General features: G+C 39.0%; 1 protein-coding gene across 4 annotated transcripts in view; it reads right to left on the bottom strand.

Moving 5' to 3' along the window:
* The window catches only part of unc5a (unc-5 netrin receptor A), a 186,524-nt gene that overhangs the window by 75,023 nt on the left and 83,853 nt on the right, over window positions 1-27,648 (bottom strand). For all 4 annotated transcript variants that reach the window (XM_077577805.1, XM_077577804.1, XM_077577803.1 and 1 more), the window contains exon 2: window positions 19,863-20,078. In XM_077577805.1, the coding sequence (XP_077433931.1) occupies window positions 19,863-20,078 (216 nt within the window). The remainder of the gene's footprint in view (window positions 1-19,862; window positions 20,079-27,648) is intronic.

Here is a 27,648-nt window from a genome sequence, read left to right on the forward strand (position 1 = left end):
CAAGCAGTTGAGCTCAAGTGAGAACTTCCGCTTCCGCACAGTATTTGTTCAACGGCATTTAACACAGGATCTAACAACAACGCAGAATACAATGGCTGAAAAAACTGTACAGTAATGGAATAGCACAAGCGTTCTCAGCTTGGCAACGTGCTAATGAATTGTTGTCCAAACCTCAGAGTAGCTTTTTTTTTTTGTGTGTGTCACAGAATGCTCACATCATGGCTAAGTTTCTATAAATAGGGGCGAAGCAATATCACTGCCTGGATACAAGATGCACTGTCTAATTAAACAATGTACATTGCTGTCTTAGACTGTTTTAAGAACCTAAAATTCTATTGTCTATTCACAAACCATCTCTCTCTCTCTCTTTCTATATATATATATATATATATATATAAGGGTGTCAACATTTGTTTAAAGTTTCTTTAACTCCACTAATTTTTTTAAAGCGAGATTAATGACAGACGATTACTTGGACAGCCTTTACTGGGGATTCCAGTCGCAACGCAGGAGACACGTTTGCATCAAAATTTTCCAGTAATAACTTTAATAATAACGCATATATTTGTGGAGACTGGGGTGAAGTTGCATTTTACAATTTAAAAAAAGATTAGACAGCTCTTAGTATGAAAAGAAAACTGCGCTGAGCTGTCACCAACATCTTACAAATGCAATTATGCCATCCAGTGGCCGAAAAATGACCTTAACACAAATCAATATCACACTTGTTTTTTAAAGTACAGTACAGCATTTTATTTAACTCAATTTTATAAATGATGAAATTACTGTATCAATGACAAAAAGATGCAACCATAATTATATTAGTTTCCACATTTGTTAACAAGAGTATGAAAACTCAGAAAAAATATCTTAATATACATTTAGAACAGATATAAAATTTGTGATTACAGTAATTTCTGGCCTATAAGGCGCACCAGACTATAAACCGCTAAATTTGGGGAATACTCAAGTTTGTTACACATATAAGCCGCATCCGACTGTAAGCCGCAGGTGTTTTAATGTTACCACACCGGGTTCCCGCTACTTTCTTTTCCATAATGAGGAAGCAAATTGTCTCGCTTACATTCTGTCTTTCCTACTGTATTTGGTCTCACTTGGTTTGTTTTGCTCTGCCTGACGCTCTTGCGCTTCCTTTATAGAGCGATCTTGTGATTGATGGATAAGCCACACCTTTGTATTAGCCGCAGGGTCGAATGTAATTGAAAAAAGTAGCGGCTTATAGTCCGGAAATTACTGTAATCGTGTGTTATATATAACTTTTTAACACAAATTTTGCAAGTTCAAGTACATTTTATTTGTTCGTTTGACTGTAATGATTTAAGGTGGGGACCTCATAAGCGCCAAGTAGTCTATTAATGACTTCTAAGCGGTCCAGAAACACGGACAGATGTCTTGGCCCACCACATAAATACATCTGCACATCTTTGAATATTCGTGTGTGACAGACCCCAAGTTGCCATGACAACTCAAAAAACTTGCCTTGCTTCTTTAATGCAATTTTACCTTTACCTCAAACTGATATTAGTTCCAAAGCAACAATTTTTCTCTTCCTACTTTTGGCTTTTTTTCCCCCCCTTTCTTTAACCTTTTCTTGAAGAATACACCCACGGTGTGAGTACTGTAATTCTTCACACTGCACTTACCGAAGCGCCTTCGTTGTCATTACTCTCATCCGATATCCCGACTGATAATTGGCAACACCAGAAAGCCCGGCAACCATCTTCAGGTTGCCAGTGACCGGGACTCACTCCTTTATCTCCTAAACACACCTTGTTGTACCTCCATGAAAACACGTTGGAGGTAAAGGCCCAGAGCGATTTGCCTCAGCTTCTATTTCGTTTGGCTGAGTAGGATATCTGAAAGAATGATAATTTGCTCTGTCCAGCATGTTTTTTTCCCTTCTTGTCTGACATGGCACTGGGCTCTGAAGTAAATAAGAAAGACTGCTTGAGGTAAGTCAACCGGACTCCCATCTGGCTGCAGAGTGCTCTGCGCCATACAAATTGTATTAGGGTTTTTTTTTTCCCCACTCCCTCCTTACTGTTGGTTGGATTCTCTTGGGCCCTTGGACTGGCGGTGCACAAAGGTGGAGGCTTTTTCAGGAATACGATCAAATGATGTTAGGAACAACATAAATCATGATTCAATCAACAGCAGAGAGGCCTTTTGAAATAAAAAAGTATGTTATCAGAATTTTACTGCACATAATAAATAAATAAGACATCTAAAAAAAAAAAAGTGGGTTTTCCATAACTTACTTTTAAATTCTAATAATGATCACGACAGTAGGTTGCATCAGCTAAAAAGCTTGCTTGGCTGAAGCGCCCTGGAGCCCAAACTGTTTTTTGGCATGATATTATATTATAAAATCTCCTCACTTGAACATCGACTTAGAATGTCAAGACCTTGAATAAAATATGAATTATGAATGATCTCAGTAAAAAAAGTATACCAAACAAAATCATAATGCACATTTTATAGAATACAAGTCAACAGCACTTTGTTCTCAAAATTTTCCAAGTTACATTTTTGTTTTGTTGGATTCAATAAACTGCGTCAAGACATTAAATCCCTCATCTCTCAAAGACTTGGGTTTATTTTGTTTAATTTGTAAATACGCTCTGAAATCCATGCACTACACAGAGTGCATATGTTCGGGGAGGCAAAATATTCTCTGCTCCCATAAATTTTCAAACACACCAGTGTGTTGCGCGCCTATTAAGTTAGCTAGCAAATCGTATTTATTACCATTTATATTTAACCTACAACAACTCGGCTCAGTAATCAACTTGCTAGCCCACGTAGCTAGCTAATGTTAAGGTTAGCCAGCCTCACAACTACTACCTTAAGAAAAGCACCCAGACCTCGCGCCACTAAACCACAAACTTCCCCCAAAAAAACCTTCATAACTTAGCAACTTGAGAATCAAACATGATACGTGAATGGTTAATGACAACGTTTATATAAATGATATCCCCCCCCTCCGAACACCACTCAGGTTTCATCTCCTACTGATCGTCGCACCCCGCACTCCGTTTTTGGTGTACTTTTCGAACGGCAAATTTGAGCCACGTACTCTTTCAACTAGTGGCTAGCATGAACTTGAAGCTAAAGTCTGGGGACAGGGAAGCATCTTGAGTCAGTGATAACATATCAACAATAACTTGTTCATATTTTGCTTTGAAATAAGATTTCTGTTGTTCTAGTTGTTCAATACACAGTAGAAAAATAAGCTTTTGTTTCATTGTGTGAAATTGATTCATTGACCATTTAAGATCTTAATTTTGCTGCAGCACTAAGTGGAATTGTGATCTTTTGTTTTTTTAGATGTTACTTTGTTTCTTGAAGACACAATATTTAAATGTAATTTATTTGCATTGTTATTTTGTGCTGCACCACTGCTATGCAATCAAAAGATTTAATTTGTTTATTTGGTTTGAACTACTGCTGCGCTAGACCTACGGCTATATAAAAAGGTATCATGATCGGGTTGATAAAAACAAAACAAAAAAACAAAAAAGAAACAATAGAGACAATTTGGAAGTGTCAGTCAACATATACAGAAACTGAAAAATGTTCAAACAGTCTATGGATTCCAAATGCTAATGCTAAAATAATGGTACATGCTTATTGTACACATCCCAGACACAAATAGACAAACAGGACCACCTTTCATTTAGAGCTTCGTCAATGTCTAAAAAAAAACTGCAGGAAAGCTTCTATTACCAGGCACTGTAATTAAGCAGACTCTAGTGACACTTTCAAATCCACAGCCTTCTAAACACCTGGCACCATTTGGGAAATATCCTCTGGTGAAAAGCCAAAGTTTGATTAACCCTATTTTCATTAAAAGTTAAAAAAAAAACACTGTGAAAAGACCAATCGTCCTTCTGACTTTGGGAATATTAAAAAAGCAATTATTTAAGGGTTGCACATTCAACTACTAAATTAATCAAAGAATGTCACCTTTGAAGGTGACAAAAGTAGCAACAACCTTATTAGTAAAATATGACGATTACAATTACGAAACAGCATGTCATCGCTGTACTATGAAAAACACATGTCCATTTTTGTCTTTTTTTTTTAAATTTACATTCTTACGTTTATGGGACGAAACTGAATGCAGACATCCCCAAAACGTAAGAAAAAAAAATAAAAATTAAATTAAAGGACGTAATTGTTTTTCACAGGAACGTTAGCTTGTGACACATTATTTCCCTTACAGAATAAAAGTAAGCATTTTACCAACTGAGAAAGATTTTCTCCAGCTGAACTGGCTACAAAGAAGAAGACACCTGAAAAGACAACAACCGCGTGTAGTCCATTTATAGCACCTAATGCCCCAGTGTTCATATAGAGAAGTCAACATACTTCGCGCCTGAATCAACTATAATGACACAAGGGGATGAAGTGCTGCAGACCGAACACGCATTGAGCCTTTAATTATTAATTTCTTTGTTCCAATGCAACTGGGTAAATTATTTATCAAGTAGATGCAGGACAGAGAGCTGCGTATTTTTATAAATAAACTGACGCTGAAACTTGAGGTAAGGCGGTGAAAGAAGGGGAGTGGACCCTTGAAATTGGTCAGGAGTTTACTTGAACTTGAGTTGACCTTCGGACCAATATGGCACAACATTAAATAGCACATTCAAAGCTTTTCCGTACACAATCTGTTACAGGTCATAAGTGATCTTTTAATTTGTTAAAACGTCAAAACAAATGCCCACATCTGGTTGAATACACACGTGACGCAGCACATTTGCCTCGGAATTGCTGAGAGGGGAAGTGAAAAGGCTAAACTAGTTGTATAAGCAAACAGAGCTAACCTAAGACACACAATAAATATCCTATTAGGTCTCAATTATTGCCGAAGCTCGTAGCCTGGAAGAACAACAGGATTGTTGTGAGAATGTCGCACACGTGACGAGAGAATGGCCCTGAAAACAATCTTAGAGTCCATCCATCACAATTTTAAGCCAGAGAAGTGAGTAGTGAGTGAGTCATTAAATAATTGGCAGCACTTTTGATAACTAATACATCGTCGATGTAGTCCTCCATCAAAGAAGAATGATTCAACATTTTTGAACATTTTTGCCTACCTTTCTGACAGGAACTGAACCATAATTAACTCTTTGACTGCCAGACGTTTTCAGAAACGGGTTGTCCCCAGTGCCAGCCGATTTTAAGCATTTTGACTGATCTTTCAAGGTCCATAGAAAATTATGTGTTTGGACTATGGAAACACACATACTACCAAATGAAAGATTGGATTCTCATCTTTCATCAGAAAAAAAGGTTTGTTTCTACCTTATTCCGTTTTTGAGTAATCAACAATAGAAAATGGTTAGTTTCACCTCTGTTTTGAAACAAACGTCTTTTAACGTCTTTGGCACTCCTCCGTAGGATTTTACTAAACGTTATTTAACGTTTTTGGCAGTCAAAGAGTTAATATATTAGGGATGTTTGATACCATCACTTTTTTGACTACTCCCCAATTTCTATTTTTAATTTACTAGTACTTTTGGTATATAATATTTAATTTCACACAATGACAGCAAAATTGTGAACAAAGACCTTTATTTCTGAAGCAGATGATGATTTCTTCATGTGTTAAACGGACGCAGTATAGCGCCAACTACTGCACCGGAGGACTTCATGTCAGATTTTGTTTTTTTCCTTAATTCATTCACTCCCAGCCATTTTCACTGAAGCAACCCCCTTCGCTTCCAGCTGTTTTGCTGGATTTTGACTGATTTTGCAAGGTCCACTGATTATTCTGTTCTTTTGCTATAAAAACATGGAACCTACCAAAAGAAAGATTAGAGTCTCTTCTTTCATCAAGAAAAAACTATATATTTCTATCTGTTTCCGTTTTGCAGCAATTAGGATTAGAATATTGCTCATTTTATCATTATTCACAAATTGCAACATGCAACATAGCCCTGGTTGATCTCTTATGCTCCGCTGCTACCTGCTGGCCGTTTTGACCCTAACCCTAACTGCCATTGCTTTAAGCGACCTCTTCAGGTCAGAGGCTGCATCAAAGCCTTCTGGTATGCTCTAGCATAAAAAAGCAAAAACAAATATGTTTTTTTGGGACCATGGCAATATTTAAAACATAACTTTTTTTGTTACGCTTTTGGGAGCAAATGAGTTAAGTATCTGTGGAAATAAAATGTTTATGATTTGATTTAGTCAATGAAAAAAAATCATCAACAATTATTGGGTACATTTTGTTCTTCTTTTGTTATTTACTGCTAGTAATAATCACAATATTGTACTAAGCAGCCAGAACCACTTTTGTCATTAAACATTACGCTTGTCATTACAGCAACTTCACTGAGCGAGTGAACTGCAGATGTCATAATATAAAATATAAAAAATGTTTGTACAGTCATGGAGCCCTAAAGACAGCTTATTGCGGTTTTAGCAAAGGCGCAGAAGACAAAACAATTTACAAAAACAAATCTATGGTCTGAGATGAATTGTGAAGTGATTAATTATTGAAGCAGATTGCATAAAATCCTCAGGATTGCTTCCTGATGGGTCCCAGACCAGCACGCTGCTGTTCCTTTCGCTGTCTGCACGCCTCATTGAACATGCACTCTGATGAAAAGACACGTGCATATGTTGTTTTTCTTTTTTTGTTCCTTTGCAGGAGACTGAATGCGGAAGAGCAGGTAGGAGTAGCTTTATTGCATTTCTACCCGACCTGTAACCCAGCAACACTCGGATTTTATTTACTTGAGAAAGTGTGCTACTATTTTATATCAACACAGTATATAAAATGTGTGTTTATAGAATTAACTATAGAGTCGATTTTGTAGGCTTAGACCATGTTGAAAGAAAGCATTGTCTATAGCACACTTTCTGGAGTAAAATGTCTGCATTCCTTTTTATGTTTCATGGAGCACTCCGCAAGGACACTGAAGCTTTTTTTCTTCCGCTTGCTGCATAAAACAGTCTTTTCACTTCTGCACCACTGTCCCATACCCAGGACACCCCGCAGCTTCTAGTTTAAAAGGAGGCGACCGGCAAGTTGATGTTTGTTCCGGGAGTGTGTAAAATACAAATGCTCTAAAAGTCTCCTTGGGGCCAAACACACAAAGCATTAACTGTCAGCCAACTCGGTTCCTCTGCCTATCAAAAATCTCCACGGACTATTTAGCTGTCAGCTGCCTCACCGCACCCCCCTTCCTCCCAGCTCCACTATTACTAAACCAATTTGAACAGAGCAGGTGCTGATTGACATCACAAAGGCCCCCACTCGGTGCACGGCTGTCAGCCTAACAGTCACATCTTTCATTTGGGTGCCACGCGGATGGAGCTTGAAAGACGACGCTGCATTTAAGGTTATAATGTTAAGCGGAAATGGTGACTTAATTGCGTGAAATAATAATAGCGAGACGGGGAGGAAGTTTATCAGCTCTTTATGGCTCCGTTCGGACTCCTGATGCGGTCAAACCAGAGCACGTTGTCAACTTTGGCCTCCATTTTGTCTGCACAAGTGCAGTGCAGTTGGACTGGAAAAAACGGTATATGTGCTGCACACAAACCCCGACGTTTCAGTTTGGAGTAGGACATGGAAAGTTTTCCATTAAGATCAGCATTTACGGCTAGTTACGACAGCTGTCAAAATTAATCAACTACATCGAAAAGTAATCAATTAATTTGGTAATTGATTACTTTGATAGTTACTTTAGTTTTTTTTTTCTAAACAATACAAAATAAACAACAATAAAAAGTAATTTAATGGAAATGGTTTTGCAATACACTTCAATCCCCAAAACGTGTAAAAACATTTTTAAATACTTGCATGTTTTTTTCATGCAAGAGCATATAGAAGGCTTTGATGCAGTTTTTGACATGAAGAGGTGGCTCAAAGCAATGCTAGTTATTACAAAAAACGGTCAGCAGGTGGCAGCCGAGTATAAGAGATCAGCCAGGGCCATATTGTAACAAGCTCTTTTTGTCAGTGTTTTTATCACTAATATGAATATTGACAAAACCTAGCTATATTCTAATGCTAATTGCTGCAAAACGGAAACAGACAAATATACTTTTTTTTCCTGAAGAAAGAAGATACTCTAATCTTTCTTTTGGCAGGTTCCATGTATTTTATAACAATAAAACACAATATTCTGTGGTTCTTGCAAAATCGGTAAAAATCCAGTAAAACAGCCGGGAGCGAAAGGGATTGCTTTAGTGAAAATGGTTGGGAGTGAATGAGCTAATGTAGAATAAAATTGTATTCGAATAATTGATAGAATAATTGACTACAACTATTCAATAGCGACATCCCTGCTGGTAACTTAACTTTAAAACAAATGATTCAGTGAATAGGATTTTTGCGAATTTTTTCTTAATGAAAACGAAAAATGCCCGTCTGCTGAAGACTACATGCAAGTACAACTAAATACAAGCTACCAAATACAAAATTGCTCAAGAGAAATAGAACCAAGGGACTGACACTCGATTACTGTTGGTGGGAGGACAAAGAAACCACGCGTTTATTTGGCAAAGCGTAATTATCACTCTTTCACTTTGTTCCACTAATTGCAGCTAATGTTCAATTTATGATGTCTGTAGGCAGAGGAATTACACCAGACACAATGAAAACGCAACAAAAATAGAGATAAAGTGGAAGCGTTCCACAGGTTATAGTATTTCCTGGAAAAAACATGCCTCAAGAACACTTAGAATTGAAAAATTATAGATCAACCAGTAGCACAGAGCAAATTGTTGTTTACTTTGGAGCTTCCACTGTACGAAGACAATGTCTCACATAGGACCAGATAGGCTTGGATTTTCATTTGAAAAACCGCATTTTATATTTACTTGGGCCGTGTTTGTGAGATATTAATATTGGCTTGGTGAATCAAAGAAAGCTTTCAAGTGTAAAAAAAACTTTGTACATGTTAATGACTACTATATATTTTTACAACATGCGACTACTATTGCTATGGCTATTTTTAAATCACTGTGGACCTTTCAAGTTGTTCACAGCCTGTTCCAGGAGGGCAGTTGCATTTTCAATTCACTCACTTTACTTTCCCAGGAAGAAACAATGAAAACAAAATCAATGCATTTTATTTGACGCCAAGTCTTACTCCATTTCCCCCCCCCCCCCCCCCCCGTTTATGGATTCTTCTTTGATTTTGGGACAATATATTTTGTGAAAGTTGGCAAAATGTGTAAGTTTTTAGCAGAGCATGTGCAGCATTTTTTTTAGATGAGTGTTTCTATGATGTTTTGCCATGAGCACTAGTCACAAAAAAATAGTCCCGAATGAAAAGCACACATTGAGTTATTTGGATTGCTTTCTGCCAAATTTCCGAGGGACTGCTTTGTTGTGTGGAATATATCAATCAAAATTAGAAGTTCTAACACATTGACACTTTGAGTGTCTGCTTGCATGCGCACACACACCGAGCTGACCTGTCTGAGAAGCCTAATAGAACACATTGGCAGATGTGTTATAGGAACAATTCACCTTCCCATCTGTTTTGAAGGATTCATCGCCAAATCCTTCCTGTGCCATCCTACAGTCAAGGACAGGATGAAATGCAAGTCCCATTATGAGGCAGCGACGAATGATGCATTATCAATTAGTCCCCTCTGCTACTGATCGATGCTTAGCAGGTGGTAAAAAGGCCATTTTGTCCATTTAGGACTATATTGCCCACTTCACTGTGATTGCCTTATTTCCTGCGGTTCATTATCAGATTTTGGGTTAAATTGCAGCACGACTGCTCCTCAAACTGCTATTAAAGATCATGCTTAATCACTGCTGTGTGTCCCCACGACCATTAGGGTGGATCCGACGACCGAGTATCATCACGAGGCTTCAGACCAAGCTTACAGAAGGAATCTTCTGTAAATTCAATACCAGCATCCATGTGGGTGTGAGAAAGAGAGGCGGGTGGGAGGTGTGACTAACGTATTAAGCACTGAGATATTAAAAGAAAGGTCAGAGATTGTTTGGGCTAAACCGAGATTATCTTCCCTTTGGATCCGAAATTAAATCTGTCATCACATTACAGTCCAGGATGGAGTCAATCAGAACAGACATCTTTTATACAAATTAATCCTCGCTCCCTTGCAGACGCAAGGGTTACCCCTGTGGTGCCATGACACCCGATTAGTTCTAATGAGAAAGTGATGATTTACTGACCACGTCATCGGCTGAATTTCGAGTTAGAAGGATTGATGGAGGCGAGGTGCTGATAAACCCCAGGGCAGTGGTTCTTAAACGGTTTACTATGCCCCTCTTTATTGATAAATAAAATACGATATGTATTTATTTAATTCAAGACCTAGGTATAAGGGTTTACTGGCTAATACATTTAAAAGGGAGACCAACCTTTTCATCAAATCTGACTCTCTTCACCTTGAATTCTCAAAGTTTTGTGTTCTTGTATTCCCCGTCTAGTTTAGCTAGTTATGTAAGACTAGAATTGCTCAATCGCTCAACTCTATATTTATAGAGCATTTTAAAACAACCACTTCTGATGGAACCAAGATACAATGAAAACAGCAGAGGCCCCAGAATTGACCCCTGTGGGGCACCATATGTTCCGTTATACAGGGAGTCCTCGAGTTACGACGTATGCAATTTCTTTTTCGTTAATTTCCCACACTGATCACCCCATTTTTAAGTTATTTGAAGTTGTGTACCTCCAGCAACGAACGCCCACGAGCGGGTCGGCTCGCCATCAGACGCGTCACATTTCCGTGTTTACGTTTCCATTAGCTCCACTTTGCCGTCCGTCAGCAATTAATGTCCGTGCGGAAACACAAAATATTGGTTCCGGCATCTTCCGGGTGACACGAATATATATATTTTTAAAATGACTGTATTTCGGTATTAATAATTATTTTGATGGACATATCGACTTTAACGGTGAAATCCAACTTAAGTCGAAATTCGGGTTACATCGCCAGCATGGGAACGGAACTCGTCCGTAACTCGAGGACTCCCTGGACATGCGAGTTCACATTGTATATATTCGTCCAACCACTTTGTTGTTTTTTTTTTTGCTTGAGATAGTTAGTATGAATAATAGAGAAATCACACGATCTACCATCACAACAGTTACAAGACGACTACTGAGCGCCAAGCAATGTAGCGTGATCACCTGCCGCTAATGGCTACGTTTACATGCAGGCAAAAACACAAATATTGGCAATATTTGGGTTTTGTAAGGCCATGTAAACACGCGCAATAACCTGCATCGGTTTTTTAAAACCCACATAAGACTCCTGGGTTACCCCATTCCGGAATTCTGACCTTTACCCGAATATTGACTGCATGTAAACGTAGTCGATGATGGCAAACCCTTGAGACTGACTCACCGAACCCCTAGGGTTCCATCAAATCCAGGCTAACAACCACTGCCCCAGGGTTATAAGGGCATGGTTACAGGGGTTCAAAGTTATTAAAGTAGTGAATAGGATACACTGCATGTTATTACTATTGTGCCTCAAAAAACCTGCTTTCATAAGGCACACAGCAAATCTGTGTGACTTTATGATTTTCTGCATCTTCCAAGGCTTGTTGACAACCGGTTCAATCAACAAAGAACACCTCATCGGCCGGGGCCTTTATAAAGCAGTTGCGGAGGTTTATTGAAATAGGAATATGAAATGCATGTATTTTCCACCTGAGAGGCTTTTCGGCAGGGCTGACAATACTGCGCAAGGATCAAAATCATTTCCATCAATGCCGGCAGATGAAACGCAAACACAATCAAATCAGTCTGGCCCATAGAAGCATCCTCTGCTCAAATGCCCATCTCCCTTCTCCTCATCATGTGTCTGATGAGAAATCATAGAGCGGGAGAATCCCCTAATCTATGCAAACACACTGTCACTATTGATTTGTTCAGAGGAGATATGTCTTTATTAAGACCCACTCGACATCCCCGGTCCTCCTCTTTCATAAAGGACAACCTGGCAAAGGCGCAGAGCCAGCCGAGGCTTTGGAAACTGTCACAGCCACAACAATTGAGATAAGTTACTGAGGGCTGGTAATAGGAACCGATAGACTCAAGGATGGATCAATAACAGACATTGATACCAGGAGAGGAAGGACAAATTGTGACATCTCTTTTCCTTTCATGTTCAAGGGAGCTTTTCCTTGAGACAATTGTCCCTTTGCATGCGCCGAAATGTGGCATGTCTATCTCTCAATCGCACACTCCCATTGTCCAAGTGTCCTTGAGCAAGTTACAGAATCTCCAGTTGCACCTGATGCTGGGGACAAAACACTCACCTACTCTTCATCAGTTCAACAGGGATGTGATTTGACCAAAGTGAAATTATCTGAAAATTTAGCCGGGGGTCCGGGGGCCGCTGGCACCCAGCTAGGTCCAGGGCAGTGCCCTGGTGGGGGGACAAGGGGCCCCGGAGCTCATGGGTTTTCCGTGTTTTTAAGTACTTTCAATGCACTCACATGACAAAGAAATAGACAAAACACCAGCATAAATTTTCAATGTATATTGAACTATCCCATATAAAATGGCAGTTTTAGTCAACTCAAAATCAGTCACATTCAAAAACATTGGACTGCCTTTGCTTTTAAAAACTATCACTGAGAATATCATCATATCTAACTAATGTGATTACTAAGTTAACACATAAATAATGTTGAAGAGTTCAAATTTCATGAACAAATAATTGTATCATGACCAAATGAAAAGTAACTCATATTAGAGCATATCAAAAATGTCTGTTATAGCAGAAGATGTTATCTGTCGGAGTCATGTGCATACACAATGAACTACTACTAAAAAAAATAAATAAATAAAATAAAATAATTCGGATTTTTTTTTTTTTGGGGGGGAGATAAAAAAAGCGGAATTCCGCGAATTAACGGAAAAATCACATCCCTGGTTCAAACAAACAACACACAATTTATACTGTATAGGTCACATGGGACCCAAAGATTAACGACAAATGTCAGACTTGATTCAGCTCTCCAAGGTGAGGGGGCTCCTAGTTTTCCTCCTTAAAACGTATCCTTGTCACAAAGTGGAAACTGTGGAGTATGGACCATCCGGCGCTAACAACAACAAAGGCAAAACAATGGTCAATGTTAGCATTAGTGGCGAGTGCACAGCGTTGTGTGAAGCGCACTCTTCAAGACCCGACACCCGGAAGCCCACCTAGGAAGTGTATCAACAATTTTGTCATTACTTCACTGTTGGGCCTCTGATGTCGTCCTAGCACGAGGGGAGTTCGCAAACTCGGACGCTTGATCGGAGAGAGACAAATCCTCACAGGGTTTAGCTTAGTGCTAGCTAGCTGCTACGACAGAACGGATGGATTTAATTTCATTTGAACACCCTGGATTCTGCCGGTGGCCAGTGTACGGCACACAAGGTTAAAGTAAGCTATTTTCAATTTAAAAAGTAAACCTTTATGTAGCTTGATGCAGCTGTGTTCAAACAATCTCGCTATGTTTTCAAAAAAGTGTATATGAGACTTGGTAAAGCACTTTGGACAACATATGGTGTAGATAAAGCGCTCTATAGCCATTAAGTGAACTTCATTTACTTTTGTCAACGTAAACGTGTTAACTAAAAACAGTGCATGGAACATGAAATGAAGGCACCTTAAACATTGCTTAAAGTTATCAATCACATCAATAATGTAAAATTCTTACCAGATCTAGATCCAGTCACAGTTAAATACTTTACCTATGCATTTGGAAGGCAAAGTACCAAGGGTTTGACCCTATCATACAGTCAGTGCGCATAGGACCGTTTGAGTCAAAGTTTGAAATGTGTAATACGAGAACAGCTGGAGCAGTCGTCCTGTGCTTGCGGGATTGAAACAATTTCCGTAAACAAAGTCGCCTGATGAGGACAGAGATTAGGTCCGATAGTTATCCACTTGTCATGTTGGCGACCACCTGAACCTGTGAGTTTGAAACAAACCCATCTCCACGTCACAGGTGATTCAGGGGATTAATTTCAAATGGCAGCACGACTGACATTTGATTCTGCCGGCAGCCGACGGAGATGGAGGTTAGATGAATATTGCCTCTGCAGTGTTGGGCCACACAGTCACATCTGCTGCCTTTTTGGCATCGTCATCTCTCTGCTCTGCTGTGTGAGGTTGACGGTCCCATCAGTTTTGCTTAACACGTCGGTTTATATTTACCGGTGCACAAAAACAACTGAAAGAATGACGATTTGTGGTTTCTATTACTCATTTGACGAGCATATCAATCTATTTCTCAGCTTTCTTCACAGGCATTTAAATAGATGGATACGCGGTACGAAGAATGTCATTTTCGCAGAATTGGTTGTTGATTAATCACTTCCTGCGAGAATTGTGGCAAAATGCGCCGCACCACATGGTTGCGACCAGCATTAAACATTCATTCTGAAGAACGATCGTTATGAGAAGTTGACCGATTCCCTTCTCCTTTCATCTTTAACATACTCGGTTGAGGTAACGTAGTCCAACGTCTAGCCCTGTTGCTAACACATCTAACATATATGAATGACTTTAACAAAATACAGTACGTTTAATTGAGTAAGCGTGATTAGACTGAATGATTTAATTCACTTAATTAAGAGGAATATAAGGAAGAGGAATCACTCTGTATTAACCTTGCCTAAAATATCTCATTGTATCCTACATTACCCTATTTGAATCAATGACAAATGTAACCCCATTAAAGACGACCACAAGTACCTTTCAAATGAAACCCTATTCTGCTCCTATCTGGGGCTGCAATTTATCTTGATCTCAGACACTGTAGCTATTTTACTGCATCCACTGTCTAGTACTTTCTGCACCAAGATCAATGGCAACTTTAGCCCCTGGATTTAAAATGATGGTCTTGAGTCCTTGTTTTGCAAAAGCTTGAGCTGAGTACTGTGCACTGCAGGCTTTTATGATTTGCAAGCTTTTTAACATGCTTACTATATATACTGTAATAACCTTTTATACCGAATTCATGGGCAAATTACATATTTCTAATGAGCTGAAAGCTAGATCTGAGCAGACATGCTACTAGGGATAGACTGATTATCAGCGGCGTTATTCAGCATTTTTACGAATATCCGCATCTGCCTTTGAAAAAAAAAAATCTGACGGCTGATAAAAAAATCACTTGAAAGCTGTTGACTTCAGGGAATTTTTTTTATTTTTTTTTTATTTAACCTTGTAAGAGATGTTGCTGACCATGGAATTCTCTACCACTTCTGTTTTTGTTTGAAATTACAAAGTAAAACTTCAGATTATTTCAGATATTTTGAAAGTTTGAAAAACTTTATTTATACTTAATTTATAATAGGGAACTATTGTATGCGTTTTTATTTAACTTTTTAGGGCACTCTATTGACTATGATAATTTTTTATTTTTTTTTTTTAAACTCCAATATTTTGCAAACCTTCAAAGTTGTTCTTATACTTAAATAAAATCAACAAATTTAAGAGAAATTTTGACACCATTATTTTAACTTAAGTGAAAGGAAATATCGGCTCTAAATACCAGCTATCAACTTCCTGGTTACTAATAATGAGTATTAGTATCGGCCCTGAAAAAAAAAAAATATATATATATATATATATCGGTCTTTCTCTACTTCAAACCATAACATGGACTGATAGAAATGCAGCTTATTGATTCAATCTAAAAACAACAACAAAAAAACTAAACAATTATATCCTCGGATTTTGTCAACCATTCAATACATCGTCTGTTAATATTATTCTATGATATGGAGCACACATTTTCACATGGCGGTGTTTTATTACAGCCAGTTATTGCCATGACATTCAGAATGTCAATTTTAATTCACTGGAACATGTTCTAAATTATGTTTAACATGCACCTGTATTAAGGTAATGCCCCCGGGCTTGCAAATTCTTTGCTGCCTCAATCAGACTCACTTGGTCTACCAGCAGGAATATTTCTTCACTATTTCTTGGTTCAACATGAACATTAACGGTGACAACCCCATTGTAAGTCCCCTCTGACTATGGGGCAGCTTACCATATATCAAAAATATAATATTGATAGTTTTGGGTATTAGACTTCGAGCTCTTGTGCAAAAATCACAACTATGATCGATCATTGCTGGGCAACTCATCCATCAAATAATGAAAAGAAAGATTTTCATATCAAACATGGGCCACCACCTCCAGCAGTGTTTCGACTCCCATGTGACCACACGGCAACCAGCCAATGAAACAGAGGCCGATACATCAAGCTGCTGTCATGAAATTCACACAATTTCATTTTTGCAGTTTTGTACAGAGTTTCAGGTGGAACTAATCACAAAGTTCCTCTCGGGCTATTTTCACAAGGTGATTGTCCACTTTCTTCCGCCGTGTAAATTGTCAATAAACTCGGGTTTACATCCAACTCATCATGTCTCCCTCAACATGGCACGACTTTGATACCGGCCAGCTTGTGCTGTGACAGAAGTCTTGTTGCTTGGCAACAAATCTAAGTTTGGAGTCCAGTGTGACGATCGGGTTGTGAGGACAGCCTGGCAAGTCTGTGCTGCACACGGACGTGTTGCTTTTTTTTTTTTTTTTTTTTTCCCATAACTAAATAAGTATCCTCCCTAATCCTAACCTTTCAATATCCCCTGGAGGATGTATCAGTAAATAACACACACACACATGGATGTGAGCTCGTCTCATCTTCTGGCTTGAAGGGGAATTAGAGAAACCCATCCGTAAACTCCTCGGGGCGGCACTGACATTAAACAGCCGAGGTGTTTGCGAGATCGATATGGGTGCTTTGGAGCAGTCGCACCTTTTGGACAGTCATGTGTCCTTCACAACTACACAGCCCCACACATGAGACGCACATACATCAAAGAGTGACGGCCACTGCCGCGAGATGGAACTTCCCGGAGTGTGAAAAACGGGCAAGACAGATTTATTTTTAAGGAAATAAACGCTGACTATAAGCGCTCATAACGAGATGACGAATTGGTCCTTTGTCATTAATGGCTGGCAGAGTAACGCTGCATTGGTAATATGATGTTCCCTCAAAGTGTAGTTTATGGCAACGCTGTGACAACTCAATTCATGATCATCTTATCAAAGTTGAGCAGCCAACTCTGCAAGGTCACAACTGGGGGGGGGGGGAAGCCAATGCGCTACTTAATATTCACCAAAGAGCCTCCCCTCCTTTGTATTGAAAATCAACAAAGGGAGAAGTAGGGCAGAAACGTCTACCTGGATTTTAACATTGGTGTAGCCATTTGTACATTTAGTCTGAGTCTTAGTCCAATTTCAGTCACGCCTGTTTTTATCAGTTAGTCAACCTCATCCCGTTTTTATTTAGTCCATTTTTAGCCAACTATAAATCTAGCATTTTAGTCCAAGAAGTCCCAGTTACTGTTTATTAATGAGGGTACTAGTCTAGTTTTAGTCTGGTGGAAAATGTGTGTTGACGAAATTATTTTTGTTGAGGAAATGAACACTACATTGTAACCTGTTTGACTGAGTGACTCCATGATACCAAAGCGATTGGTCAATTGAGAAGAAAAGCAGCCATATTCTCTCAGCAATTCATTACACTGTTGAGACTAATTAAAAGACTTCAGTGTAATGCTTGTGTATATACGAGAGAGCAAGAGAGAGAGAGGGAGAGCACATATTTAGCCGAGAATACTGTTTACCCAGGCCACGGAGGCTCCTTATTTATGGTTTGTCACTACTTACATACCATGCCCTTAAATAGTGCTGAGCGCTCTAATAGATGTTGTGCATCAATTAGTTGTTGGTGTGACATTTGAACAAATAAACAATTCCCCACTAATAGATGCCTACCTACAGCGCACAGAAGAATTAGCTGCTACTAAGGGCCTCATTTATAAAGGTTGAAAACACACAAAAGGAAGACTGAAGGTTTCCTACGCCACAGAGGAGGAGTTCTTCTCACTTATTTTTGGGGTACGCCCAACCATCCAGGAAGACGAAAATGTTTTGCGCCCCTTCAACTCCGTCACAATTATAAAAGTATAATTTTCTATCAATTTGTTTTAAGTGCACCTCTGCAGAGAAGCTAATACTCCTTTCACACTCTCTGATAATAAGAGTACCACTGCCACCTACTGGAGTGGATGGGCAATTACACTTTACTCAGATATGGGATTTTTTTTTTCATAAGGCCTATCAATATGCAAACGATGTAGCTGTTGTAAAGGCACATTGCAACTTAAATAGCGTCCTGATGAAATCAAACCAAATGACTCCTGTTCATTTACTTCTGCTTCTTATCAAACAAATCATTTTTCATCCCCTTTCGTCACAAAACAGATGTGTTATTTGCGCTCAACGATAATCAATCCAATTTGGCTGAACTTCTCAAATATTTAATCATAGCATTCGCTCATATTTTAAGACAATCAATAGTTATAATCGATCAATCGGTCGACTCAGTATTTGGATGCACTCTGTCACCACACAGAGAGCAACATTACTTACCAATGAAATTATCATTGATTGTGAAAATTTTATTTAAATACAAATATTGTGGTCAATATCAAACTTTCATGTTCAAACAAAATCAATATAATAATTGAGCAGCTAAACTTTATTGTGCCCCTTTTGCTGAGAGATCTAGCTCATCTTTACTCCATGATGTTAAAACACTTAAGTTTGAGTATTCGCGAAACACTGTTGCCGTGGCAACACACTGTTCACCGCTAATTTTCAGGGTCTCAACATGCACAAAAACTCATGAAAGTTTACAAGTTTGTTTTTTGTTTTGTTCAATTGATGGATGAAAGATTGTAAATTTGTTCGAGGAATTTAGCTCGGCTGAATTTTGTCAAATGGTTGCACATATGGCCAACATTCTTGAGAGAATATTGTGATACATTACAAATCCAAAAGGAAAATGATGATGATTTTCTAACACGTGATTGGCTGGTCATGACAGCAGTGTCATGATCCAGATGGAATGTTGTTATTTTTCAACCTTTTGGCAACAAGGCAAATATGCTCCAACACTGCAGAGAACTGATGCTTCATACCTCTAAGTCACTCACACAGCAGAGAATAAAAAAATCAAAATCAAAAATCCTAAATTAGATTTTATAGGGGTGCATTAAAATATTCAAACACAGGAGGGGAGAAGTCAGCACAAGCAAATCAAAGACTGTGTGGTAAAGGAGTTTTATTCATTTGCGTCAGAATGCTGAAGCAAGGCAGAATGAATTCTGTTACATTTTGTCTGATGTTGTAAGATGGAACCTATTTAAGTTCTAAAGATCGGATCAATATTTTTTGTTTGGTGTTTCATACAAGACAAAGAGAGAAATTTGTCGATCTATTTTTTTTGTGCAAAGCTCGATGGGCATGGTTCGGCTTAGTTGTTGTGGACATTTGCATGCGCTCACTTGTGGCTCCGTGAAAACATTATCATTATCACGTTGTTAGATGTCAGGCTGCCAATGGTTGGCTTGCATTAGCAGATCGCTGCTGAATCACACGACATCAGTGTCGTGCATGTTTATGGCACTGATGGCGGAGGCGGGGGGGGGGGACTGCAGCACAACGGCACAAAAAAAGAAAAGAAAAAACAGGTCTCCAAGGTGATCATGGCGATTTCTGAGACTGAAACCAATGTGCTTATTATGATCCTGGCAGGCTAAATAGGCTGGCGGACAAGCCGAGGGCCTGATGGAGCGCGGTAATCAGGAGCAAATTGCAAACTTTCCTTCACCTCCCCGCCTCGCCTTGTATTATAATCAAACGAGTTGCACAAGGCACCGCCACATCCATTAAAATATCAAAAACGAAGTTAACTTCTTTCAAACGGAAGTTACTTTGAGCATACAACGGCCAGCTCGTACCTGTAGCCGGGTCCACGGTCCGCACAATCAAGTGGTCATCCTGGTGAACCCACTCGCCGTTGCACTTGAAGTAGATCTGCGTCGCCGGCGTGGATCGGCAGGTGAGCATCACCGGCTTGTTTTTCACGATGAACTCGTCCTCCGGTTCCACCAGGAAGTGAGGTAACAGGTCGGAGAAGGCTGCGGGTTGTGTCGCTGTGGCCGCATGCTCAGAACCTTGAAGGGAAAACAAAACGATTTTTTTTTTTACAAGGATGCCAAAGACAATATTTTCTCCTGAACTCTTGAGAGCCAGCAATTGTGATCACTTCACTCAAGAGGGAAACAAAGCAGACAAAATATTTGTTCCTAGGAAATATGGATTTGCTTGCCCACTTTGCAGATGTAACGGCTTCACTTCTGGGAAGATTTTGGAGCACCTGCATTTGAACAGACCCTTTACTCACAAACTATGGAGGTCACATTTTTTTTATTTGTTAAAAATGTCAGTTTAAATCTATTTTAACCTGATTGGAATTAAAACATCATTTGCGAAGAATTGGGCATGAAGTAGCGCAAGGGACCTTGAGCAGCTGAGCATTCTAAAGATTCAAAAGCGACGGAATTAGCAACATATCTGCTCAACAATTAAGTTTAAGCATTGAAAAGCACATTGATATGTTGCAATAAAATGGATTAAAAAAATGGATCGTTGCCTTGATAATTTTAGGGAAACATTCTAAAGGATCCTAGTAACGACTAGACTAATTTAAATTGACGATATCATCAACACATTTAGAACATTGGATATGTATGTAGGGTAGGGACATAAATCTTTTTTGTCAGATTGAAAAAAAATTGGTCATATTTATTCATTCATTCATTCATTTTCACCTAAAAAATAAATCCTAACAGATTTTAAATTTTGGGGTTAGTTCATTTTGTTCATAATTGCACATTGTGAAGTAACTTATTATTTTTAACAGCACGTAACTAAAGAAAACTTAAAGAAAAAATAAAATAAAAACACATTAAAACCGAAACAGCAACTGACACAGCTTTCAATAACAGCATCATTATTGGAGCAGTTGGTTTTTGGTCAGATTGCGGATCGAGTCGGGTCAGGTTTTGCTGCTAATGGGTCAAGCGTGTGGGTTGCGGAGGCGGGTACGGTATCGAATATCGGGGGCGGATCTCAAAAATAGATCTGAGCAGGGGTCCAACACAGTCATGGCAGTTTACAGAGAATACTGAAATTCACATTGTATTAAAAGAAAAAGTGATAAATTACTTAAAATCGAGCTGCCATAATATTGATACCCGACAGAAAACGATACCATGCATGACGATTATGTATATCTTGTCACACCCGGGGTAAAAAATGTAAAAGGCAAATGACAGATGGACAGTGATGGTGAGACAGAGAGCGAGTGTGTGACGTGGAGCACAGTTGGCAATGACACAGCTCGGCCTTGTGTGCTCGACTTGGCGGGATCAGTCCATGTCTTCACTCCAGCTCTTCATCACGAGCCTTTAAAAATCACTCTTGATGGACCCTTGGCCGTAAATCCTGTCTCGGCGACGAGGCCACTTCAAACAGTGTTATATGGATCCTGTGTACTGTGAGAGCCAGTCAACATAAAACCTCATATCGGATACACACAGGAGATTGCTTTATTCCTCTGATGTGCGGAAGACACTTTTTAGGGACGCAGAAGCTGTCCTTTAGGAGCACAGCGATACAAACGAGACAAAGTGGGAATGCTGAAAAGCTGAATGCATTTGCTTATGAAGTCAATTGAAAGATAAATGACTAAAATGTGGTCCAAGCAGGGTCTGAACTCAGGTACTCCGTGGTGGAAGGCAAATTACTCGAACCATTGAGCTAACTTGACTTGCTCGAAATCTGATGTTGAAAGCTAACATGCATTTTATCATTTCAGTGAAAATGGAATCCATTTCCTGATCTGATAGAACCATCAATGTACTAAAATGAGACCCAAGCGGGTTTTGAACCCAGGTACCCGGTGGTGGAAGGCAATTGCTCTAACCACCGAGCTGACTAACGTGACTTGTATGAAATCAAGCTAATGGCGTATTTCTTTTGAAAAGTGTCATCTGATTCTGAAAGCTATCATGCATTTAATCATTTCCGTGAAATTATAATGCATTTCTTGATATGATAGTCAGTTGGTATACGTGTATATCACCGCTTCAGCATTCCCAGAATGACAGCTGAGTTCTGCACATTCCGAAAAACGATGAAGAGGAACGCTGAATGTGACAAGCAAAGCCCGCGGCACAGTACCAACGCCGATTCCCTCCAAAGATCTTCAAGTGAAAGCGAGAGGGAGAGGACACGGGAGTAGAAAGAAGGAAATAACCTCTTTACGCCACACACTCCAGGGAAGCCCAAATAAAAACCCTTTAAGGATAGATATTAATTTACTGCCTTGAATCCAATATGGCTGACAGAGCAGGCATTAACAACCGTCTCCATCACTCCCCATGCAGCAGGAGACGTCGGAAAGCCTCATCTCTCCTAATGAAACGGCGGCGCTTGTGATGACCTTTCGCTCCATTCTTCCACCCCTTCCGCGGCCCCTCCACGCGGCTCGCCGATGTTCGTGTCACAGATGATATTAGATAGCATCGTAAACACCAATCCTCGTATAAAGACATTTTCCGGCAGTTCCTCCCCCCCCCCCCCCCGCAACGCATTAGCGCTTTTCCTTTTGCTAGCCCCCTCATGTGCTGAGTTGCTAATCTATCAGGATGAGATACAATGAAGCACACCATTGCCGCTGAAGCCCATTAATGTTCCGTGTACATGTTTAACTCTTAATGAAAACTAAATGTGCTGTGTCCGATGAAGGACATGCATCACTTGCTGACACGCTGCCTTTTTCCGATTTTCTAGGCCCGTTTTAGGATTGCGGGAGGAAAATTAACATGACAGCTAAGTATCGAGTGCAACCGAGCTGCCTGACAATGCACATTTGCGTCTACTGGATGTGTCAAAGTGCTGAGTGTTAAGGCCTGGGCCCTACAAGACAATTACTTTAAAAGGAGAGGCAACGTTTAAACAAGAATGCTCATAAGTACAGTTTGGTTCAGCAGAGTATCTTGGTAAACAATCAGGCTTGCACTTCCACGAGGAGTGTTAAGGCAGGAGGGCTAAATGATAGTTGCATTAGCGACGCAACTTTTACTTCTAGTACTTGATTATTTACTTTTAATTAGGAGTGTTGGGCGATTAAAAACGTAATTGCTTTCATGACTTCAATGGCTAAGTCACGATTATTCGCACATTTTATTTGCTAAATGTACAGTAAAATAAGTGTTCATACTCTTAACATAAAAATGGAACAAAAGTGTTAAAATAATAAAAATATGGCTGCATCTTTTAGTCATTGATACAGTAATTTCATAATTCAGAAAATTGAGTTAAAATAAAAAAATATATACTGTACTACAAAAAACGAGTGTGATATTGATTTGTGTTGAGGTCATTTTTCTGCCACTAGATGGCATAATTGCATTTGTAAGACAATGGTGACAGCCCAGTGCATTTTCCATTTCAATTAAGAGCTATCTAATCTTTAACATGAAGTAACTTGTGAAATTCTGCACATTTTTAAAATTGTAAAATACAACTTGACCCCAGTCTCTACAAATATATACATTATTATTTAATTTATTACTGTTAAATTTTGACGTGGATGAGTCTGCTGTGTTGCGACTGGATTAACCGTGCGTTAAAAAAAATTAGTGGCGTTGAAGGAATTTTAAATGACCTCAAAAATAAAGCACTCATTTTGACACCCCTACTTTTAATACATTTTTCTTTTTCTTGTTACAGGGAAAAAGTTGGACTTTTTGGTGTCAACCGATCAATAGGGACACACAAACTGACACTTAACAAGCCAATACAAGCGTTCAACTGTGACCAGTTATTCATCAAAGAGCTACAGAAAAATGTGTCATATGTGTGTATATTTTTCTTAGAATATAGTGATTTAATAAAACTGACAAAAGACAGTATAACGCTTTAGACAACAGTGGCATCTTCACAAATAACAGATGACATCCCATTTCACAAGGATGTTAATTACAGGCCGATACAGATTTTCTTTACTTGAGTTTAAAAATTCCATGCCCGTGAAGTGATATTCAACCCGACGAGAGGATGCCATCTTTTCGGGAATCCTGTGCGATGCCTTCTGGATGGGAGTCAACTTTACTTTTAATCAAGACTGTCCTCCCCTAGAAAACGTCTTTTTCGTGACCCAAATTACAAGCAAGCGTTATGTATTCTATTTTAGCAATCAAAAAGGATAAACTAACCAAAAACACACACACAAACACTAAACTCAACTGTAAAAAAAAAAAAAAAAAATGTATTGAAATGTTTCTTTCCATCAACTTACATACTAACATTATCCAAAAGAACGATAAGACCCACGAGGCAATGCTTTGTCCTGTTGCACTGGATTCGTTTTGTTTTCACCAAGAGCAAAGGGGGCAGGATTTTTTTTTTCTCAAACCATCTGAACAACTGACTGAGGTGATCCCTAACGGGACAAGCCCAAAGTCACAATAACAACAGAGGAAGTTAAATCTGCAGCAATCTTGCTTTTCCAACCTGCCAATGAGAACACAACTGACCAGTCTCTGACTTCTGGAGTTGTTCAACAATTTTGTGCAGTACATTTCTGTTCTGAATTGAACTTTTCAATAACTATTATTAAGGAGACAGCGGAATCTGTCAGAGTGTTCTGAATTCCTGTTTCAAGGCGAGTGATGTGTATTAAGATGAAAAATGCCACTCAGAGAAGTTGCCATAGCGAAGGTCTTCAAGGATGTAGCTAACCGTCCTCAATCGGCATCTTCTCTACCCGTTGCTAAAATGGAAACTCAATCCCTTCAAAATGTGATCAATCAATCAATTGGGCACAAATATTTTACCAGCCCCTTATTTGATGGACCATGACAGCAGTAAAATTGTCAGGTTTGGTTAACCTAGAAAATTGAATAAACAACAGACAAGGATTTAGATTATTTTTGCTCGCGAGGAGAACGGACAGAGATGTACACGGATTACAATCTCCTACCCGTTCTGAGCACATACCGCCGAGTTCTCTCTTTTTAATAGGATTTTTGCTAGTTTACACATATGTTGCTGCTCTAAAGGAGAGGGGGAACACACAACAGCATACCTCAAGGATATGAGTCTTCGGCGCTGAATGTTTCAACAGTCTTTATTGCAATGCTTTAGGTGTAAATATGAGATAACTTATGTACATTTATTTTAACAAAAAATTACAAAAAAATCCTTCTAATAGGAATGAAAGTTGAAGTAGAACACAGTCCAACTGTTCATTAACCAGAAGAAAACAGAAACCGAAAAAACAGTGGACCGCACAGCACCTGTCAGCTAATGAATCTCAAACATAAACTCAAAGCGAGTCCAGCTGACATGCATGATGAAGGCCTGATGATCATGTGACAGCGTGAACTCACCGCTGGCTTCTCATTTGAGGGTCACATTGACTACACTTGGATGCTTCCGCTTGGTGTTTGTGTGTGAGCCCACTCGTGTGTTGGGGGCGGGCTTAGTCTTGTGTTTAACTACACGCCTTTTGGGTTAACGAGGTCAAACACGTCATTTATTTTGAAAAGTAAATTGTCATTTTATGGGAGGACATTCTGGTCACGCGCGGTGTTACATCAAAGCCATAATGAAGGGCTGATGTGTAGTAAATTGGCTTAGATTATTGTCATGGCACAGTGTACTTCAAAGTCAACGTGCGCACACACACACACACACACGCACACACACACACACACACACACGCACACACACCCTCACACACACACACACACACACACACACACACACACACACACACACACACACACACACACACACACACACACACAGGGAGTATCAGCCACTTAACAGAGTCCTTGCAGGTCAATGAAGAAATCAAATAGACATACAGCAGCACTGCATCAGTTTCCGCTGAATGTGATTGGCTCAAACCACAATCTGAATCGATCGATATCCGATTTCATTGACAGGACGTTCTCGTCTACCCATTTTTAAATGCAAAGAGCAACATTTCATGCTAACCAAAAGATGGATGCATCATACAGACTCGATATTTGTCCGCAGCTGCTCAGCCCTCAAGAGACATTTGGATTGACCTAAAATACACAAAAAAGCCCACACACAATCCCAACAAGGGTGCACCAGCTGCCAGAGTTCCGAGCCATCATGTCCGTGGCAGATTTTCCCTCCGCACATGGGCCGCAACATCTCCTCGGTCCAGCTGACTAAGTCACCTCCCCAGTGAGGCACTGACTACATGTGCAAGAGATGGTGAAGTGGAAAATGCACGAAAAAATAAATAAATCATCTTTGCTGTTTGTCAAACTGTTTTTTTTTTTTATAATACACTAATTAAGAGTTATGTTGAAATGGGTTTGTTATATCCTCATTTATTCACCACCACAGTTCCACAAGCCATCTTGTTTATTTACCATTTGTAAAATAAGCCTTTAATTCTTTAATTTTATTCTCTAATGGCAGCACAAAATTTCTGAATATAAAACATTGTGAGGATGTCAACTGGGATATAAAACAATAAACAGAGAAACAATTTTAATAAAACCACCGTTCTGTCTTTCTCTCTCATAGCAACAACAGTCAGTGTGCATACCTGTAACTACATGCAGAAATCCATAAATTAATTTACTGTCACCTTAACTCTTTTGACTTAGCGCTGTTGACGTGAATTGTCATCAACGGGACCTTAAAGATGAGTGCCAACGATGGAAGTTGTCAAATATGTTTTTCGAAGGGAATGGGCAGAGAAAAGTTTAGTTCTGGTTTGATCATTAAGCTGAGAAAAAAAATAAAAATACACAAACATACTACCAAGAGTGTCACAAAACAGACTAACAATGAAAGAAATTATTTAATTTAAAAGTAGAAGCGATGATGTAATGTACAAACTAGTGCTGTCACTCGAGTATTTTTTAAAATCGATTAATCTATCGATTATTCAACCGATTAAAGTGTATTACAAATGCATTTTTCCACTGATTATTGTTTACTAAAAAGTGATTGGTGTTTATTTGGTACTTCATATGCGTATAGTGATTTAAAAAAAGGGGATTGATGTACTATCTTACCAATTTGATCATTGTTTTCCCAAGTAAAAACAGATGTTTGCAAATGTCTTAAAAATCAGTGAACAATTACTGCCGATATGCTGAAATAAGAGGATTTGGACAATTACGCAAGTAATCGATGGAGTAATCGATAGGATAAAAAGCGTATTTATACGTTTAAATTATTATTTTTTAATGATAGAGCATACAGAAGGCTTTGATGCAGCCTCTGAACTGAAAAGAACACTTAAAGCAATGGTAATTATTACAAAAAACGGCCAGTGGGTGGCAGCAGAGTATAAGAGATCAATCAGGGCCATGTTGCAAAATGTCATTTTTTTTTTAAACAGATTTGTGAGTAATGATGAAACTTAGCTATATTTTAATGCTAAATGCTGCAAAACTATGTCTATGTTTTTATAGCAATAGAAGACAATATTGTGTGGGCCTTGCAAAATCAGTCAATATCCAGTAAAACAGTCAGGAGCGAAGGAGGTTGCTTCAGTTAAAATGGCTGCGAGTGAATAAGTTAAATGTTGTCATTGTTAATGCATGCATTGACACTGTGAAAGATTAAAATATTTTGAACGCATAAATGTTGTTAATGCACAATTGCTGCCTCGGCTGT

This window comes from Vanacampus margaritifer, chromosome 10 (genome assembly GCF_051991255.1).
Source record: "Vanacampus margaritifer isolate UIUO_Vmar chromosome 10, RoL_Vmar_1.0, whole genome shotgun sequence".
Taxonomy (NCBI): domain Eukaryota; kingdom Metazoa; phylum Chordata; class Actinopteri; order Syngnathiformes; family Syngnathidae; genus Vanacampus; species Vanacampus margaritifer.